Source organism: Anolis carolinensis, chromosome 2 (assembly GCF_035594765.1).
Source record: "Anolis carolinensis isolate JA03-04 chromosome 2, rAnoCar3.1.pri, whole genome shotgun sequence".
NCBI lineage: Eukaryota > Metazoa > Chordata > Lepidosauria > Squamata > Dactyloidae > Anolis > Anolis carolinensis.
The window spans coordinates 130,862,375-130,884,427 of NC_085842.1; the positions used below are offsets into that span (position 1 = coordinate 130,862,375).

The 22,053-nt window shown below is 40.2% G+C and overlaps 1 protein-coding gene across 1 annotated transcript in view; it reads left to right on the forward strand.

Annotated features, from left to right (window-relative positions):
- aspscr1 (ASPSCR1 tether for SLC2A4, UBX domain containing) overlaps positions 1–22,053 on the forward strand; it is a 96,129-nt gene that overhangs the window by 56,429 nt on the left and 17,647 nt on the right. Inside the window, exons 7-12 of the mRNA XM_008104579.3 lie at positions 799–1,243; positions 7,901–8,040; positions 13,088–13,169; positions 16,623–16,689; positions 17,929–17,991; positions 18,189–18,241. Coding sequence (XP_008102786.2) covers positions 799–1,243; positions 7,901–8,040; positions 13,088–13,169; positions 16,623–16,689; positions 17,929–17,991; positions 18,189–18,241 — 850 coding nt within the window. The remainder of the gene's footprint in view (positions 1–798; positions 1,244–7,900; positions 8,041–13,087; positions 13,170–16,622; positions 16,690–17,928; positions 17,992–18,188; positions 18,242–22,053) is intronic.

A 22,053-nucleotide genomic window follows, 5' to 3' on the forward strand; every position in this document is an offset into this window, starting at 1 on the left:
GTAATAATAGACCCACTGATCTGCCCTTTTATTGTCACTATTGTCATTTATAGTACTTCATTGACTATGTCAATTGTGTAACTGTCTCCTCCCGATTTGACACATTCACCTTTCGGCCCAGACTTGTGTTTGATATACCTGTTTTAACATTTTATCTTGTAAGATTGTCCTTTTCGATTGTTTTACCGATATTGTTGATTTATTGTTGTAAATTTGTGTTTTTGTTTTGATTTTATATTGTGATGTTGGGCAAGGCCCCATGTGAGCTGCCCCGAGTCCCTTCGGGGAGATGGGTCGGGGTACAAGAATAAATTATTATTATTATTATTATTATTATTATTATTATTATTATATCCTTTTTCATGCTCTCAATACCAATTTTGTTGTTAATCATTTTATATGCTTTACCTTACATTTTTATCACAGCTTGTGGCTTATATAGATGTAGAAGTGGGCTTTTTTCTTCTTTAAATATTACACAATATGCCTGTCTTTATTCCTTTATCATCTGATGTGACCTTAAGTTGCAATCTGCTCCTTGTCTGTTCAGTTCTCATTGCTAGTGTTGGAGCCATCCAGTCAAAATGCCTGAATTAGTTCATGTAAAAGACGACATTTAGTTTTAGTCCTTGCTTCTGTGGAGCATGACATGTTCTAATTTTCAGAAGTAGTTATTTGTTTATCTCTTGAGAAAATGGAGGGGGGTATTTAACCTGGGTCATCTTGTGAGTAGGGAAAAAATCAATATTTTCAGTGCCAAGAACTACTTCACCTATTTCCTTTATGTTCTTTTTCTAGGGTAGTCACAAAGAAGACAAGCACCTCCCCTAGTCAAACAGAAACAGAGAACAGTGAATATCTGTCTAAAGGTAGTACAGGAAGTACATCTTCTGGGGAAGAGCAAGCAGGTTCACCAGTGCCTCACTCACCTGTCTTCTCAACAAGCTCAGTTTGCAGTCATGATCCTGCACTTGACAAAAAATGTACTGATAAGCAGGACTTGAATAAAGAGTCCCAGAAGAGCTCTGAGGAGCATCAACCTGCTTCAGAGCCTGTGCCTTCCTCATTTGTCCCATTTGTAGGTGATGGACAGCGTCTAGGTGGCGGCTCTCCTGTAGAAATGATATCTCCAATGTCAGATGTGCCAATGTCAAATCTAGCACAATCTCTGTCCAGTCCTGGAGGACCTTCCAAGCCAAAGAAGTCAAAGAACAGCCAAGGGAAACCAAAGGAAGAAAAAGAGGTAGTGGTTTGGCTTTCTTACAATTTTCTGGTATAGAGGGATTTTTCTCTCTGCTTCTTCTCCTTTAGGACTGTTTTTGAAGATGTGGAGGAGACTTGTTAGTATTTGCAGATTCCACTGTAATCATCCTAGAGTAAACCACTGGCCTCAAGCTTCTGACATTGATGGATGGGAGGTAGTTTGGACAGACAATGGTCTCTGAGCCTTTTAACTTGATATTTTGATTGAAGAGAAACAAGGTGGTAGAGAAAGTTGGAACTAATATCACTCATCAACTTGCATTTTAACACTTTTCTGAGTTGGTAAGGGTTAAGTGGTAACAACAGGGCTGAAAACAGATTTTTGGGATTTGCTGTACAGAATGCAAGTTTAAGCACTACTACTTAACTGTTCTTTCATGACCAGAAGCAGAGTGTTAATTGTATAGTTGTGCTGAAACCAAAATGGGTCTTTATTTATCAAAGTTTCCCTCAATTTTGCCTATATTTCCAGAATGGCTTCAATTGCTGAGATATTCTTTTAATATTTTTTGTGGGAACATGGCTGTTGCAAAACTTTCTCCACTGACATCAAAAGACAGTGGGAAAGATGATGACCGTGAGGCCTTAATTGACTCTATCCCCAGAAAATAGGGCTGACTTGAAGGAGTGAGATAAGTCTTTAATAGATTTCTTCGAGAAATTGTTTTATTGTGGAATTTCTCCTGCCTTTGTTCTTATTGGTTGATTCTTTGTTCTTACTGGTAATTGAGCTAGCTCAAAAAAGAGAAATAAAGAAGATGACTAGTAATAGTAGCACAGGAGAAATGTGTGAAATCTACTGGAATTATGCTTATGTGTGTGTGTGTGTGATTTGGATAGCATAGGTGGCCTAGGGGATAAAAGCCTCGTGACTTGAAGGTTGGGTTGCTGACCTGAAAGCTGCCAGGTTCGAATCCCACCGGGGAGAGCGCGGATGAGCTCCCTCTATCAGCTCCAGCTCCATGCAGGGACATGAGAGAAGCCTCCCACAAGGATGGTAAAACATCAAAAACATCCGGGCGTCCCCTGGAAAACGTCCTTGCAGACGGCCAATTCTCTCACTCCAGAAGTAACTCCGGTTGCTCCTGACACGAAAAAAAACCCTGTGGTGTTTGTTTTGCTGTCTATGCCCCTGTCTAGAGTATTTCACCTCACTTTCCGTCCCTGTGATAATTGGATTTTGAAAAAAAACCTAGCTTGTTGTGGAAACAAGAATTGGCGATAAAACTTAAGTGGAGATACCTTTTCCCCATGATAACTCTTCCAGGAGTGAATTCCCCTTCCTAGAGGTAGATTTCTCTCACTTCCTGTTGTCTTATCCCTGCTCTTTAACGATGAGCCTTTTGCAAGTCAGATGCTTGCAACTCGGAGATTTCTAGTATACTGGTATACTAGAATTACAGCCCCAGACGAAGTCTAGAGAAATCTTTCTGGCTTTCTCAAGAATGCAATTAGGCCTTGGTGACTAGTGTATGATATGAATCATAAACATGTTGCTAGCAAAGTTATGACTATTTATGAGCATGTGGAATTAAGTTGTCTTTGTTGGAATGTAATATTTGTCTACTTCTAGCCACTTCCTATAGTTTCTTAAGCACATCACTTCATAAGAGGTAATACAATTCACATGGATGCTATTCTGTATGGTATTTGTGTATGGAAGGACGTAATGTCATCTGGGAAGATAGGGATGCGGTGTTTTCTTTACTTTAATGCTGGGCCGAGAACAGTGCTAAGTCTTCTTACATTGTTTTGCTTGTCACTATGGAAACCCATTTTGCAAACTTGAGAGGGGTCCTTATGCTCCCTAGACAGCCGAATGCTTAAGGGATGCCCCTGGAGCTTGGCTTCTCGGGGCACACAGCAAACTGCTGTCTTGGAAGCAGCTGCAGGTTCTGTTGGAGGTTTCCCTCTCTCATGTTAAACAGTGTGTGACTTTGACTGCTGCTTCCAGGCCTTTGATCTCGGGTGCCTTTGCCGCTGATTGATTATGTTTCGCTCTGCTCTTCATTCCTTCCATTCCCTTGTCTTGCTCTCATCAGCAGCCTCAGAATGGGGCTGGCCACATGGCATCTGCTTTTTGTCCCTTTTCAGTCCAGAGGGAAAAGAAAAGAAACCCCAAAAACAAAACAAATTATTTTTAAACATCAAAGGTCCATTTTAGCAAAAGAATCTTCCCATTAATGTTGTGCCTGTGTGTGGTTTTTTGGATTTGATGGAAGAGAAAGGATAAAATCTGTGCCGACGTCCCTCCATTTCTGTGCTTGGGATGGTTTACAGACAAGCTATGCTTTGACTTTGATGTCAGAACATTAATTATTAGTAGGTAGCTTTACTCCAAATTTCCCCAGAGATCAGAGAGTTCCATACTGGGTAGAGGAGCTAGGTTTACCCAGCACCTTGTTTTAAAGGCACAGCCTGCACTAGTATTTTTTCTGTTTACTGTGTGCTGCAATAAGAGTTTAATACATAGCTTCCAATGGCATGACCATAGTACAAAGCTTGTAATAGCCTATAATAATTCTGCTGATTGAAGCGTTTCTTGGGCTAAGCTTGGTCAAAGGGGCCAGTCCTTCCATGGTCATTTCCCCTTCAGAGCCTTCTGTAATGGGTTCCCATAATGGAAAAGATGGAGCCCCCAGATGGCGTAGTGGACTAAGTGACTTGAAGGTTGGGTTGCTGACCTGAAAGCTGCCAGGTTCGAATCCCACCTGGGGAGAGTGTGGATGAGCTCCCTCTATCAGCTCCAGCTCCATGCGGGGACATGAGAGAAGCCTCCCACAAGGATGGTAAAAACATCAAAACATCCGGGCGTCCCCTGGGCAACGTCCTTGCAGACGGCCAATTCTCTCACTCCAGAAGCAACTCCGGTTGCTCCTGACACGAAAAAAATAATAATGGAAAAAACATCTCATTCAAAATGACAAGTCCTTGAAAACATAGTGACACATGCTACGTATACATCATGGCTGTTTCTTGTACACTTTCTCTGATACAATCAGATCATGAAGCACCTCTAGCAACTGAATTGACAAAACTGCCCAGAAGCCCACTTGCAGCTCCCCATCCAAAGCCAAGAGCTGACCTGCTAAATAACATCATGTAGCATCTGTTGGAAAGGCTTGGTAGGCAGGAGGTCTTATTCACTTTATCTCCATTTTACAGCAATTCTTATCAAAATTGGAAGTCGCCAGTGTATTGGGCATATTTGACAGTCTGAAGAAAAGAATGTGCTGCATTGTTTCTGTTTTCAAGTAAATTATTTGTTTCTAGACATAGCCCTTCTGATATCTCCTTCAGTTATTGAACAGTTAAGAGGGGAGCTGAATGCTGACAGCTCTTAATTTGGAAATATGTCATACCAAGCCAGAACATACTTCTCAGAGGAACATACTTCTCAGGGGAATCTAGACTTGGTTTTCTCCAGCTTTTGAAGAATGACATTTGGTTGATGATGAACTCAATATTAATTGCATTTGAAGTGAACATGCAGAACACAAAAGCCCATCTCAGTATTATTGCATTTGAAGTGAACAAGTAGAACACAAAAGCTGAACTCAGCTAGATGGGCAGTAAGAAATTATAAAGTGAGTTGTACATAAAGGAATGTCACAATTGTGACACAAAGTTGTCATTTTAATTGCCTCATTCTGTTTTCTCTAATGAATGTTGACTTAGACTTTTAATCACTTCTGTATGTGTTGAGCTCTCTGCTTCTCTTTGTGTGGTCCTGCTATGATTCTTTTCCTTTAGTTTGACACTTTTTAGAATAAATAACGATTTTCAGACTTGATGTTAGATCACGGTTCTGATTTCTCTTTTTAGTCTTGGGGAAACTTCATTACAAAGAGTCTGTATTTTGACCATATATGACTTGCAGAAAGTGCTTCCTCCCTTGTGAGTTTGACTTGTAGCTCATTGATTCAGAAATAAGAAAAAAAATTGCCTAGGGACTCATTCACTTTCACTTTATGATGAAGTTGCATTTAATAGCTGGTTTCTTTTATCAGTAGTTGTGTTTTAATAATAAAAAACATTCCTATCTATTATCTTGGTATCTAGAGAAGGGCAACAAAGTGCCCAAGTTTTGTGCAGTGAATGCCCCCCCCCCCCTTCAGTAACTCAGGAGAAGAAGCCTCCGGCTCTTACTACAAGATATTTATCTGTCCTGTGCTGTTGCTGCCAGTGTCTACACAGCCAGAGTTAGGCGACAGTCGTCTTTGTAACAGGACAGATTGGCAGGTCATGGGTACTCCTTGTGCTTTCTGTGCAGAGAAAGCTACAATCAGACTCCTTCACCCTCTAGTTAGGCCCAACTCTCCTCGACTTTCTAAAAGTAGCAGAGGGTCCCACCCACGCAACCTCACTCTTTTAACTTCCCAAATTACCCTCTGGTGCCCACAAATAGAGGAAACAGTGCCTTGTAATTTGTGTTGTCTCTACTGACAATTGAGAAAGACTCCTTCTATTCCCAGAGGTCTTGTTCGGGGTATGGGAGTGGGGTGGTGCAAAGTGAGGATAAGATAGGACAGTAGATGTCTGGGGATGTGTGGGTGGCAAAGAGAGTAGAGACAGGGATGTACTAGAGACATTATGGCGTGGGGATGTGGGTGCGATTATAAATAGGAACATCCAAGTTCATGGAGTCTGGGGTCAGGCTAGGCAGATCATTGACGATCACCTTCAAAGCATCCTATTAACCATTCAGACCAAGTGGTGCCATGACTCTTTCCTGCTAGATTCATAGAGTTAGTCAGACAACAACTTGGTTGCATACCACCCTCTCTAGCTCATTAGAATCAGCAAGACCTAGTTTCAAACTGAGAAACATTTTGTACACTGATGGAATAGAAACCTGAAGATACTTGCTTGTAATGTAGAATATAGTACAACACAGAACCTGTAGGATGTAGTGGTTTGAATGTTGTACTAGGACTCTGGAAGACCAGGGTTCACATCTCTGCATAGCTACTGAAACCTACTGCATAATCTTGGGCATTCTTTCTGTTTTAGAGTAGGGCAATGACAAATCTCCTTTGACTAAATCTTACCTGGAAAGCTCTAGGGCTCCATCTACACTGTTATATAATACAGCTTAAAATTGTATTACACCGTCAGTACAGGTTCATAATGCAGTTAAACTGCATTATTTGAATCTACACTGGCCATATAGTGCAGTTTCAAACTGCACTATATGGCAGTATAGATAGAATCATCGAATCATAGAATTGGAAGGGACCGCACATGGGCCATCCAGTCCAACACCCGTACAGGTAAAGAACAATCAAAGCACCCCCTGAGATAGGGTTGTCATAACCTGTCCTTGACACAATGGCACATAACAACAAGAAACAGATCTTGATGTGCTGTAAAATGTGTTCTACGTAAATATAGTCAGTTGACTTGTTAGTATGATAGAAGCAGTTTGTTTTTCTTGCTTATCACTTCTGGAGAAAGTTTTCTAAGTTATTTAGTTTTTCCAGTGTCTGTAGCCATCTATTTCTTCTCTAATGCTTTACCTGGTAGTTAGTCCTCCATGTCCAACATCTTTTTTGTTGTAGGGCTAGTAGCCCCTTTTATACTCATGAGTATACATTGTGACTTACTAAGCCACATAAATACATAAAATTGGGTTGGGAACAACTGTTACATTAAGGTATTGTAGTTCATTATGAATATATAAATGTTCTGATTAGCCTCTTGTTTAGTGGTATAAACTGTATTTTACAATAGCACTTAGGCAACTGAAATAGCTCAAAAACATTTTGTACATAGCTGTCATTTTGCTTCATGCAGTGTCAGAATACCTTATTTGAGAAGCAAACAGATTGGCAAACAGTACCACTCATACATAGGTGTGTGTGTGTGTATATATATATAGATCTATCTGAGGATTGAATATTCTAAAAGTCAAAAGATCTTTGTTCTTCTCAGATCTGAATACATACACTAATAGGTTTGATTATTTTTGGTGCCTTGATCACTATAACAACACACACATCATATTGTCGGTTGGGATGCACTTGGCTATTCAAATTGTACTATGTTTCTTTTTTAATGGTGAAAAAATAATTTTACTCTGTTTTTGTTATAGCATTATTGATATGAAATATTTATAAGGTATTTACAAGATTTATGTATTATTAAAATTTTGTATTTTAATTTTCTGCTTTCTTTCATCTGTCCCAGCTTTTAGTGCTAGCTTGATCAAATTATGCTAATATTTATTTCCTATTTATTTCTATGTTTTACTAACCAATTCAAAAGCGTAGAAGGACAGATTTGTTTTATTATATACAGTATTCCATTAATACATGTGCTCTCAAACAATATCTGACGTTTTTGACATTTTTGATATCTGTCATTTTTTAATGAGAAAGTTAAGTTGCAAGTCTTCCTTTTATGCTTATTTTGTGTATTTAAAGAAGTGCGAGATTCACATATGAATTTCTTGTATCTTTGGTGAAATTTACATTTTAACATAGAACCCTTTGTGTAGAATAAATGAATATACTGCAGATAAATTGACCAGCATGGGTCAATTCAGACATCACAAAAGGTGCCATTTTGTAAATGCAAATATCTAGGTTTTTTGTGGATTCAAACAACATAGCCTCAGTTTTGCATTGTCTTACAGTGTTTGGAGCGAGAGCCAATTGTGTGCCATCCAGATTTGCAACATCCACTGGGTTCTGCCTCACAAGACCTTCCTGATGAGTTCTTTGAAGTGACAGTAGATGATGTAAGGAAACGTTTAGCCCAGCTCCAGAATGAAAGGTAGATTTCTTTCTCATTAGCATTAAATGATGACTCCTAAATGACCTGTTTTAAGGTCTTCCTGATACATGTACCATTGTATGGGTATCTTATTACAGCATTTGACTACAGTGAGAAAAATTCATCTCATCTCCTAGTTGTGCTTTGTATCCCCCATGTTTTGGAGATTTGGGGGCTTGTTTATTGCTTTCTAACCAAGCAAGTGTATTCTCAGTATAGAACCCCTCAGAACCCCTCAGTCTAGTTTCAAATCAGATACAAGTGGAAGTGTTCTCAGAAAGAAAGATCTTGTTTTTCCAAGCACACACATTTTTGTCCCTGAAAAAGTTGTATATATAAGTGGACCACAATTTCTTGCGTCCTGCAAGGCTAGGAATTTATTCTTTAGAACAGAATTTTCCTAACTGATATTTTTGTTTCCTTCAGTCTGTAGTTTTTCAGTATATCTGGTCAATTCATCTAGGTCACAAAGTTGCTAGAAATTCTTTCTCTGCTGTTATTTGTTAAATGACTCTTGCATAAACACTGGAAAAAGTATAGATGACTGGACAGTGGATAACAAAGTTCATAGTTTCCTTGTTTGCTGTTGGCAGTCCCTTTCAGATCTCTTTGATCTCAGTATAAGTCTCAGGTGCTAAGCCAAAAAGTAAATCCTTGTCACTTTTAAGTCAGGATTTTCCCCTCTCCTTTTTGGAATGGTGATAACTGTCTAGGTGAAAACTAGAATCCTCAGTTGCAGGCGGAAGTTTATGCCCACAGAATGGGACCTGGCACAGGGAGGAATACAGCTGGAGATCAGAGCAAGTATGAAAATGTGGGGACAAATGAGCCCTATTCTCTCACAAACTTCAGGCTGCCCTAGAGGAGGCTCTTTTGTTGCAGTTTGAAGGAATGAATTTTATTGTTAAGGTCACAGATCAGGAGTTTAAAACATTAAAACATTTAAATCAGACCTTTTAAAAAAAAGAACAGTAAACAATAATTCCTGTCATGCAATTGCAGAAGAATATTAGCTTTTAAAATGTGCACTGTTTGCCTTGCACTTGATACGAACATTCTAGAAATAATATTTTCTATTTGTATAATATATTGTTATTGGATCTCATTGCCATTTTAAAAGAGAGATAAATGATTCCAAACATGGGAAACTAACTTTACTAACTGTTGTGATAATTATCACTGAGAATTCAGAACAAAAGCATCATGTGACCAACACATGCAGCAAAATGGAAATGTTAAGAGACTGCTAGTAATCTCAAGATTGGATGGTAGTCAGGATTTTGATACATTTCAATAATATTTACTTGATTGTTGTATTTGGATTTTTCAAAGAGTATGGAAGGAGTAATACAGAGACAAAAGGATAGAGTGACCAGTTTTTTTCATGGTTTCTGTGACTAATGTTTGGATTGTTTTGCATCTGAACAGGACTGATCAAATCTCTCTACAGCTAAGTGGAACATTTTCAGCAGGAACTCTGTTGATTAAGTGTGCATGTCTAGATGGGATTCTCACAATCTCCCTGTTCCTTTTTATCTGCCCATGGAATCACAGCTCTGTTAGGAATCTCTGCCCATTTGTGCCTTAGAGTAATCTATACTGTAGAATTAATGCAGACTGGCACCACTTTTACTATCCTGGCTCAATGCTATGGAATCGTGGAAGTTGTAGTCTTGGGCCCCATCTACAAAGGGACTATAACCAACTATGAAATGGATTAAGAGGGGGGGGGGGGTTGTCCTGAAAGAGTATCATTTGCAATGGCCAATCTCAAGAATGCATATTGTCCCATTTCTATCATGCCTTCTGTTTCATGTTCAGTGAAACATACCAGTTTCAAATGCTGCCATTTAGAATAGCCACAGTATCAAAAAAAAATTACAAAATGCATGCCGATCTTCATAGTCACTTCAAAACTCGTGGTGGCATGGTCTCTCCATGTCTCAACAATTGGTATCTTTTTGCTCCATCTAGATCAGTGGTTCCCAACCTTTGGGCCTCCAGGTTTTAGACTTCAACTCCCAGAAATCCCAGTCAGCTAACCAGCTGTTAGGAACTGTGGAAGCTGAAGTCCAAAACACCTGGAGGCCCAAAGGTTGGGAACCACTGATCTAGATACACGTTGTACTGAACATCCATCTTATCCTTGATCTCCTACTAAGTCTTAAACCTGTCATCAGTCTAAAGTTGAACTTCAAACTGATAGAGTCTCTTTGGTTCTTCATCACTCACTTGTGTTCCAAGCTGGAACAAGCCTTCCTTGGGGAGAGCTAACTGTGTATTTCACCAGTGTGTGTTTCACAGCCCATTAGCTATCATTGTCCATCAATCCTTATGCAACATTGTGGAAGTGGAGGCGCACCTAAAACAACATAGTGTATGGCTGGTTGGAGCTACAGCTGAGCAACAGTTGGATATCAATATGCTAGGGCTTATGGCTGTCTCCGAAGGCTCTGTATGCATTCAGATGATTCATCCACTGATGCAAATAGTTACCAATAGTGCCACAGTGGCCTTCTATGTGAACAAACAAAGTGAATAATGTCCCCATTCTTTTGTTTTTAATATACCCATATGTGAGTCAGCAAAAATGAGATATGAATATATGACCTACTGACAGACTCTACCTGGACATGGAAAGCACCTTAAATGTATATTTAAATGTATAATTATGTATATTTTAATGTATATTCTTAATTTTATTGTAATTTTTAATCTTGATGGAATATATATATATATATATATATATATATATATATATGTATGTTTATATTGTAAGCCGCCCTGAGTCCCCTGATGGGTGAGAAGGGCGGGGTAGAAGTGATGTAATAAATAAATAAATAAATAAAGAGTAGGAAGAAGACCAGGTTGCTTAATGTAGTTCATTTGAATGAAAATTATGAACTCACACAGCCTGCCAACCTCTCCACTTTCTATTTGATGCCTTTCTCTTCCACTGCTGTGGGCCAGGAACTGTGGGGATCAGCAGAAATCTCATCTAGATATGTGCACTGAGAAGGTTCCTGCCAAGACACAATACTCAGTTCTAGGATATTCTAATTAGTTCCGAACAACCTGTGAGTGATTTGAGGAGCCACTGTTACAGACAAGCAAGCTGTAAGCTTGTATACTACTGACATTTACTGAAGTACATTATGAACTATATCTATATTTTCATGCATTGTTCTTCCTTTAAATATTACTTTTAAAACAAAAAGCAGTTTATAAAGTGATAGTTAATTATTATTATTTAAAAAAAACTTCAACAAAGATTGCTATATCATTTCTCAGAGCAGATGGAGTTATATTGCAGAGTTGGGTTTTAATTGAGAAGGTTGTAAGAACACTTCTTAAGTTGTTTTTGTATGTTCTCTGATTACAATATATCCTTTCCTTCTTACAAGTCTTTATGAAGCAACAATTTCAGTTAAATGTCAGATGAATCAAACTTCCCTTTTACATTTCCAATCATTCCTTTGGTATTGTGGTATGGCATTCCATTGTACCATAGTTAAGTTGAATTGAACTTTATGTTTAAGTTTTATAGAATCATAGGGTTGGAAAGGTCCTTGTGAGCCATAGTGTCCAACTCCTTGGTTTGGTCTTCTTTGGGGATCTATAAGTGCTTCTTTCTAGAAGTAGGGTTTTTTTTTGGTACCTTCTATTGAAGGTTTTCTCCTTCTTTGGGGATCAATAGGTACATTCATATACCCACCAAATCTCGATTTCCAATACTAATTTTCACATTATTATGTTATTTGGAAACAAAGTGAGTCATACAAGTTAAGAGAGGTGTGTGCAAAGCTTTTCCAATATATTAGTACCCATGTAAGGAATTTGGCAAATCATCTTTTAAGTATTTCTTGCCTAAGAAAACCTTTTGAAATTAATGTATTGCCATACATTGACAGATGACCTGAGGGAACATGCACACATACATCGGCATACACATTATGTAGTTTTAACATACATATTTTTATAATTTCTTTGAAAATACAACAAGAATATGCAAAAAAAATAGCAATGAGTATTTTCATTTCAACCAAAAACAAATTGTACAACTGGTTATTTTAAATGTTCATCTGAATTAGATGTGAATGCATGCAGTGTTGATGTACACTACTTATTTTGAGACATGTGCAGACTTAGTTAGATATGTGAACAGTGTTTCATAGAATTGTTAAGCAAATGAAATCTAGTAGTTCAGCTTAGGTTAAAACAATTTAATCCTAAGGGTTCTTCTTAAATTGGTATCTCTTTTACATCTCTGTATTAAGTGTTGGAATTCAACCCCATACTGCCCAAGTCTGTAGTCCTCAATGAGGAGTAGTTAGTTAGCTTAGAATAAGCTATGGGAAATCCCATCCCCCCATCTCTTGAATGACAGTTGGAATGTATCTGTTTCTTCTCTTCTCTCTGTTTCTGCTCCCATTCTGATTGGTTGTCCAGAATGCAAACCTTTTCTACTGTAAGCCTTTACTTCTTAATTCTACTTTTGCATCAGAGAGTGTGCTGTGTGTATTGAGATCTCTCTCTGTGTTTGTGTCAAGAGAGATGTAGTGATTGCTGTTTTCCCCGCTCTTTGAAACCTTAGAAGAGATAGGTGTTAGAGTACCTCAGACCCAGTTATTTACTCTTAAGAAATGTGGCTATTTGTTTTTATTATAAATAAACTTTTTGTATTCTTAAAAACATAACCCTGCATGTTTACCTCCTAAGCTCTAAATTCTTTACAGCCACATGGGGCTTCACACTCTCCTTGCTGTGAGCTGAATGCTAAGTATCCTGTTTTTATATTTTGGATGCTCTGCTGTATTTTGGGTAGTTGCCCCATCACAAAAATTCCTAACACTAAGAACAGACAGAAGTGCTTGGTTTAGTCTGTTAGGGAAATTTCTTGCACTGAGGTGGATGGTGATAAGCAAACTGTCAAAATGTATGTATGCTGATGATGAGACAGTTAGCCAGATTGGGTAAACTAGCTACACAGCTGGTTGCTTTGAGATGTCTTGGCTATATTGGCTTGTTAAGTATCTGGTTTTCCTAGGAAGCGTTTGGAAGAAACTCCCTTGATGACACAAGCACAGCGAGAAGCTCAAATCAAAGAAAAGTTAGAGCGTTATCCAAAGGTACATAAAACCCATCATGAAACTGTGATAATACTTAAAATTTAGCTAAGGTTGTAATAGTGCTGAAAACCTTCCATATACTGTTGTTGTTGTTGTTGTTGTTGCTGCTGCTGTTGCTTTTGTTGTTGTTATTTATACCCCGCTTTATCTCTTCTGAAGGGGACTCAAAGCGGCTTAACATAAAAGCATTAGTACACAATTTAAAATATACAAAGATTAAAATAGAATTAAATATAAACAGTATTAAAATTCACAGTTAAAACCCATTCAACATATTCAATGCATATTCAGGTTTAAAAGTCTGCCTGAATAAAAAGGTTTTAGCCTGCCTTTGGAAGGACAGCAGGGAGGGGAGGCATTTTGGAGTTCCAGAGTTGAGGAGCAGCCACCAAGAAGACCCGCTCTCTCATTCCCACCAACCGAGCTTGAAATGGAGGTGGGATCAAGAGAAGGGCCACTCCTGAAGATCTCAGGACCCAGGTGGGTTCGTACAAGGGGATGTGGTAAGCCAAATAGCCTGAACCATCTAGGGCTTTAAAGATAATAAACAGCACTTTGAATTGTGCCTGGAAACAGACTGGCATCCAGGGCATCTGCCACAACAAGGTGGCCTACTCCTTGTAGCCAGCCCCAGTTAGCAACCTGACTGCCGCTCTTTGGACCAACGGAAGTTTCCGAGCCTTCTTCAGAGGCAGTCCCATGTACAGTGCATTACAGTAATCCAGATGGGATGTAACTAAGGCATGTACCACCGTGGCCAGATCTGGCTTCTCAAGGAAAAGGTGCAGTTGGTACAAGTTTTAATTGTGCAAAGGCCCTCCTGGCCACCACAGATACTGGGCCTCCGGATTCAGTGCTGAGTCCAGAAGGGACCCCTAAACAGCAGAACTGTGTCTTCAGGGGAAGTGTGATCCCATCCAAAACAGGCTGAATCCATATTCCCTGACCTGCCTTCCAATTGACCAGGAGTACCTCTGTCTTGCCTAGATTAAGTTTCAATTTGTTTGCCCTCATCCAGTCCATTACTGATGACAGGCACTGGTTTAGGGTCTGGACATCTTCCTTGGCATTTAGTGGGAAGGAGTAGCAGAGTTGGGTGTCATCCGCACTGTACTCCAAAACTCCGGATGACATCTCCAGAGGTTTGATGTATATGTTAAACATCATGGGGGACAAACCCTGCCGCCAGGGGTTCAGACAGGAGTTCCCCAGCACCATCTTCTAGGTACAGCCTTCCAGGAATGACTGGAGCCACTGGAAAAAAGTGCCTCTCACTCCCAGTGAGACGATCCAGAAGGATACCATGTTCAATGGTATTGAAAGCCGCTGAGAGATCCAGGAGAACTAACAGGGACATACTCCCCCTGTCCAACTCTCTTCGTAGATCAATCACCAAGGCAACCAAAGCTGTCTCTGTTCCATAAGCAGGCCTGAAACTTGATTGAAATGGATCTAGATAATCTGTTTCATTCAGAAATCCCTAGAATTGGGAGGCCATTACATGCTCCAAAATCTTGCTCAAAAGGGGGAGGTTGGACACTGGTTGATAGTTGCCCATTATAGAAGTGTTCAGGGATGGCTTTTTAAATATAGGTCTTACAACTGCCTCCTTTAGGCAAATTGAAACTCTGCCTTGTTCCAAGGAGGCATTGACCACACCTTCACCTACTCTGCCAGTCCCCCTCTGGCCTGTTTGATCAGCCTGGAAGGACAAGGATCTAGAATACATGTGATAGCTCTCATCTCTCCAAGGATCCTGTCCACATCCTCAGGCTGCAGGAACTGAAAGATATCCATCAACACTGGACAAGCAGGAACCAAAGTTATATCCATTGGAACTGTATCAATAATAGTATCCAAGTTGGAACAGATCTAAGCGACTTTATCTGCAAAGTGCCTTGCAAATTCTTCACAGCGGGCTGCTGAAAGGGTCAAGGATTTCTCCTTGAGGACCAGTATGTAATAGTCCTCTGACCACTTAAAACAGCTCAGCCGGACAGTTCCTTGCAGATGCAATGATGGCAGTAAGGAACGATTTCTCTGCAGTCTCCATGGCTGCAGAGTAGGCTTTCAAATAGGCTCTAGCCCGTGCTCGATCAGATTCACTTCGAGTTCTCCCTCAACGTCGCTCTAGTCTCTGTCTCACTTGCTTCATTGTCAGCAACTCTTTGGAAATCTCAGTGAGAGGAGATGTTCAGGAATGATTGTGTCCACCACCCTGGCCATTTCCCCATTCCAGAGATCAACCAGAGCTTTGATAGAATCGCCTGCCAAGGTGACAGGAAAATCCCCAAGAGCCATTAGGAATCCACTCTGATCAAATGCCTTCTGGGGCGGACCATCTTAATCGGTCCCCCACCCCTGCAGAGCTTTGGAATCCCAGTGAGTCTAAACCTGACCAGGTAATGATCGGTTCATGACAACAGAACTGTGTTAAGTTCCTCCACACCACAATCATCATCATCACATCCTGCACAGAAAACAAGGTCCAAAGTGTGTCCATCAGCATGGATAGGGGCAGACCCATGGTTGTCATGGAATCCATGCAGTCCAGAGTCACGCCAAACAGGGCAGTCTCAGCTTGGATGTTAAAGTCTCCCAGCACTATTAGCCACTAAGACTCCAACGCCAACCCCAAAACCATCCCGGCTAGCTCAGGAAGGGAGTCTGTTGAGCAGCGGGATGAGCGGTACACCAACAGGATCCCTATTCTGTCTCAGTTGCCCACCTTTAGGTAAATATACTCAAAACACTATTGACTGTGGAAGGGGAATCTGGTCAGGGGGTGGAATAATGATAGACCACTGCAACTCCACCTCCCCCCCCCACGCCTGGCCTCCCCCCCCCCCCCCCGCCAAATCTCATTCAGCCAGGTCTCTGCATTACAAACCAGGTCAGCATGCTCATCCAGAATCAAGTCCTGGATGGCAGTTGTTTTTCCATTTATTGATCTGCGTTCAACAGCAGCACTTTCAACCTAAGGGACTATCACCCTGGGTATCCAGGCTATTAGATATAGGAGACAGTTTGGGGGCAATAAGCACTCTATTTCACTTCCCATTTGGTTGATAGGGAGATTGTTTCCCCCTTCCACATCTCCTCCTGTCCTGTATGACTCCCATGGCTGCCCCATGAGTTCAGGGGTTCCCTCCCTCCTTAGAAAACACATCCTTCCTGTATGGGGTAGGCTAACAGACTATGATTCCATACTGCAGTTGGTGTGGGATTTGCCTAAAATCATCTGTTAATTTCATGACAGAAGCAAGATTTGAACTGGGTCTTGATTCATATAGTTCAGGCTTATCCACTTTATCACTTCAGGAATCCGCTCCTGTTCTTGACTGGTCCTAGTCAGAGGTTGACCTTCAGCCATAATTGAACCTTCATAAAAGAATGCAGATTCTTGAGATCTTACTTCAAAATACTAATGTCTGCTTTTTTGTCTTCACATAGGTGGTATTGAGGGTTTACTTCCCAGATCGTCATATTCTCCAGGGGTTCTTTCACCCTTGTGAAACAGGTAAGAATTCATGTGCTGCCTGGCTGCTGCCAGTATAAGAGATATTGAAACAGAAAAAAAAATCCTTGCTGTTGAGCCTAGTGCTTTCCTCTGGAAGTATTTTACATTTTAATGCAACTAGTTGTTTTATTTGGGTATTGTTTCCAAAGCTGAGAACATATGCACTGTGTTGTTTGGAGGAAAGCTGAGATTGTTCTCTAAGCTGGGTGTATTCCTCCTGACAGCTGCCCAGTGACTTCTTTTCCAGTCCATTTACCACAGCATTAGTCATATCGAGATGAGGCTGCTGAACAACAGGGTGTTGGTCCAATATGGTTTCAACCAAAGCTCCAGAGCTGGAAACACTGAAGTTGGAGAAAATTTAAATCAACCACTCTTTTTAAATATGCCAAGAACTAAAATTTAAACCATGCTTCCTGCACCTCTAAATAGCAAATGGCCAGACCTTCCTAGTCCACTTTGGGGCATAAACCCAATTTTCAGTCCTTATTTTGCACCCATCCCCGTCTATGAGACCAAATGTTCAGTTCTCTCAATGAATTCCTGTTGTTTCGGAGACCCAAGAGTAGCCATTTGTGTGACCATCCCCATCAGCTGCCTCTATCAGGCCTTCCCAAAGTAGGTTTACGCAATTTTGTTCCTTGGTATAATGTGTCTTTGCCACCTTGTTCCCAGGTTGTTGAGTTAAGGTAATTGGCACATTTTGTTTCCCCTGTCCACTATCCTCCCAATGTTAATGCTGCTAAGAACTTCTAGCCAGACCAGGACTAAGAGGAAAAGTGAGCGGGGCAGGGCTAAAAAGGGTTTTCTCTGACAGAGGATTTGTTAACTGAAGTATGCCTTTGTGGTATTTTTTGTCTTTCCTTGATGTCAGAGGACGACAGGTTTACATAATCTCATTCACTTCATTTAATCCTTGCAGATAATATAGTTGGTACATTGGACAACCTGAGGTTGCTTGGGCCAACAAGTTATAGAAGGAAATATTACATCACGAAGGCAAAGGACCCAGTAATAATGCTAGAAAAAGAGACATGCCAATTGACTGCTTTTGAGAAAACCTTTACAGGTGCTGACCAGCTTGTCCATTGCCTGTTGCTCCTCCCAGAGTTTGGTTCTTCAAAGCAGTCACTAAATTGGGTTTGATATCACAGCACCCAAGGCGGATGTGATCACTGTTCTAAAGATAACAATGTTCACTGTACTACTTTTCCTCCCTTACCTTGCTCTTTTTGACAGTTGGTGCTCTGAGGGCTTTTGTGAAGAGCCACCTTGCGGATCCAGAAATACCATTTTATCTGTGTAAGTTCAAAATTATTTTGTATAATATCAACTTCCACTATCTTGACCAGGTGACAGTTTCACTAACCTCATATTTTGATTGTTATATAACTGATGTTGGGGTAATGTGGACACATTGGCTTCTATGTCCGCCTCCCATCAGCTCTTTGAGTGTGCTTGTTCTCTTTCCTTAATGAGAGTTTTGTGTTTTATTTTAGTCATTACACCTCCTAGGTCCATTTTGACAGAAGACAGTTTGACCCTCTTCCAGGTAATGGCTATGTCCAGCATTCTGTTTTGTCTGTATTTTTATCACAAAGTATTCTCTACATTTTAGATTTTGAATGTGTGGATAATTATTTTAGCAGATCTCTGTATAATCAAAAACAGAAGAATTCTGCAGTTGGCAGAGTTTAAGAGATTTTGTTACTATTCCTTGTATTGCTAGATGCTGTGTGGACATCCCATAGTTGCGTGCACACAGTTATGGCAAAACATAGTCTTTTACAGAAAACCCTGTGCTTCTAAAGCTACCTAAGTCTATATGGGGCTGCAATGTGGATGGATGGGAATTGTAGAATGCATCACTTGTGTGACAGGAAGAAGGATGCTGGATATAAATGAGCAACTGTAGTCCCTGTTGTAATTATATAAGATGAAGTTTGAAATCTTGTGCACACTAACCTGGAAGTTAGTCTATGGCATAAATTAGATGCATGTGATTTGTTGTAAGTAATTTTGTAAAATTAATGATCAGATCGAGAATATAGAAGTAATTTATTGGGTAATGAAAACAGAATAATAATTTGGCTTCAATCGGTATTCATACATAAGTACATTTTCCCCTCTGTTCAGACTTAGAACATAAGATGCATGTCATCTGTTTTGTGTGTGTGTGTGTGTGTATGTGCACGTGTATGTTCTCTCAGAAATAAGTCCCATTGTGTTCAATAGAGTTACTTCCAGGTAAATGACATGTGTACAGTAATTTTGCAGCTTTTGATATGTTTTGCCTTAAAGGAAGCCAATGAAAAGTTAGAGGAAGCGGTGGCTAAGTGGATTCATAACATGTCCTAGTATATCTACTGGAAAAGCACAAAGAACATTAAATAAAAATATTCACAGTTTTCTCATTGATTTCATGCTGCTCACACAAATCACTTTCACTGCAGTGGATAGCATCTCACTTTGGAGAGACTTTGGCAGTGTTACAACCATCTTCTGAATCCCTGAAAGACTTGAAATGTATTTTATATGAACTGGATGATGGGAGGGTTTTCCAAACCTGGCTCTAGCAGTGTTGTCTCACTTGAAAATGATACTCAACAGTGTGAAATAGATCCCTTCTTTAGAAAGAGAGAGATAGTTTCAGAAGGAGATGCAAGCTTCTCCATAAGAACTGCACAACAGGCATTTTTGTCTCAGTGAGTAGGAGCTTTGGCTTCTGTTATCAGTTCCTTCTTTATGGTTCATGCAATCCAAAAAGCTTGTGTTGGTTATCAGCACTAAGGGTCACTGAAGTGACCTTCTCCCGCTTCCCCTTTCTTGAGGATAGTAACTCCCCACCCCAATTTGTTGGGAAGGTTCATAGTGACAAGGAGCCCTGCACAGAAAGGTTTGTCCCGAACTAGCTGTTGCCTTGTTCTTATTTAATGAAATACAGCGTGAAAGGGCAGACACTGTAGCTTTTTTACCCAAAAGTTAATAATCAGAACCACAACTGTCAGTTGTAGGGTATGGTGTACCAAGGGTTATTTAGAGGTTGACAAGTCATGCAGAGTGTAAGAGGAGTCTGTTTGCTTAGTGTATGTCAGAGCCTTTCAGATGGCATATTGACTTAGGAAAGGATTCGACTCTTCTGAAATTATAATGGAGCATTCAAGATTCCTTGGCTTCCTGGCTAGGCCATGTGGAGGAGATACCAGCACAGCTGTTGTCAAAGCACCAAAATATATAAAGAAGTAATATCACTACCTGCTTCATACTGGAGGCCTGTCCTTTTACGAAAACACCTAGCCAAGAAATGATGGTTTTCGCAAAACCCAGCATGCCTGTCTCTGTTTGATTGACTAATATGCTTACCTTGGCCTTTTTCTCCCTGACTCATTGGGCCCATGCACTTTTGTTATGGGTGTGTTTTTATTGTACATGGCAGTTTCTATAGCCCAAACATAATGTAGTGGTCAGTTCGAATTTCTGTTGTCCTGAACAGAACAGGGATCAAAGTCAAATAACCACACTTTAATTTTTGCATACCTTTGCATATCTCTTTCCAGTACCAATATGTATTAGACCAGTAACCAAGGGGTGGAGTAGGCAGAAGCAGGGTGAGTGGGATTTGTATGGCTCTTTACTATGCTTTTTTAAACTGGTTAGATAAGTGTTCCAAAAAGGAGAGGATATCATTTAGCTTTTAAAAGTTTTGAGTTCAACGTTCATAAAATGACTGGCATTGCTGTGTTTGTAAGGGAGGGAGCTTTATTATCTACCTCCCCACTTTGTTTAAAAATGTAACCTGCAGATATTTTTAATAATAAATTATTTATGGAATATGGTGGAAGCAAGCACTTGTGTTCCTCATAAGTAGTCGTGTTTTGTGGCTTCAAGTCATTTTTTACTTGTGGCAGGCCTATCATGGGGTTTTCTTGGCAAGATTTGTTCAAAGTGGATTTGCCTTTACCTTCTTCTGAAGCTGAAGGAAAGTGACTTGCCCAAGGTCATCCAGTGGGTTTCTGTATCTGAGCAGAATTCGAACCCTGGCCACCAAAGCTGAAGTCCAACACTCAAAGCACTACATCCCTCTGGCTCTCAGGACTAGTTATCTCATCAAAAAATGAAGCAGATACATATAATGCCCATGAAAATCTATTCCACACAGCAATGATTGCATTTTGGGAAGGGGACACTTTTAATATATTTTAATACATTTCATTTAAATGCAATTAATATCAGTTAATGTAATTAATACAGGATTCGAATATCTCCTCTATTTCAGGCTTATTTTTCTCAGACATCAGGAGTTTCTTCCTTTCCCTTCACATTCCTGTTCTGATGCAGCTGCATAGTGAACTGCTTCTGAAAATTAGAGCTTAAAGTGTAGTTTTTGATTGCACTGGCTAGTGCAGTGGTTCTCAACCTTTGGGTCCCCAGATGTTTTGGCCTTCAACTCCCAGAAATCCTAACAGCTGGTAAACTGCCTGGGATTTCTGGGAGTTGTAGACCAAAACACCTGGGGATCTACAGGTTGAGAACCACTGGGCTAGTGGGAATGTCTTGTGTGGTCCTAGGCTTTTCTTTGCATCTTGGCCACAGCAGTATGCCTTTGCATTGTGATGAGATGGGGATGTGAGGGGAGATGTAAGGACTGAACACAACAAATGAAACTCATGAATTATGAAGCAAGACCCTGGAGGTTATTTAATACCTGAGTCTGGCCTCTGTTCAAAGGAGCATGTAGCCGCTTGGTGCTGGAACAGAAGGATCAGTGCCTTTGTTTGTGAGCCACAGAGTCATCTTGTTAGGAGCAGCCAGTTAAGTGTCTTCCCTTTATTTGTTTTTCTTTCTTTTCTTCGAATTCTCATTCAAAGCAGCAGAAGATATTTTAATTAATAACAGAATGCTAGTAGAAAGGTCCCCTGTGCCTTTGAACCGAGTGACTTTCCCACTCATTGGGAAGGCAGTTTCTCCTGTCTTTCCTTGCTTTGTGCCATCTTGGCTGCAGCTGCCACACAACACAATCTCTGGCTCCCACACGCTTGTCATAGTGGTAAGATGGGGAAAGAAAAGTTTTCCATGGAACCCTGAGAAGTTTACAGAGAGAGGAGGTGCAGCCCATCTGGGATCGTGATTAAACTATTGATTAAAATCCATATCTGGAAACCAAAAGCTTCTTTGTACTCCTTGGTTTTCTTTAGGACAAGCCAAGCCCATTAAGAAGTTTTAACCAGCTTTCCCATATTTTAATCAAGGTGCTATAAAATATTTGTTTTGTTGCGGGAAAAACTTTACTTGGTCTTCAATATTCTCTGTGGGAGAGACTATTTGATGGACAGACTGTAATGTTACAACTCTCTTCAGATCTTA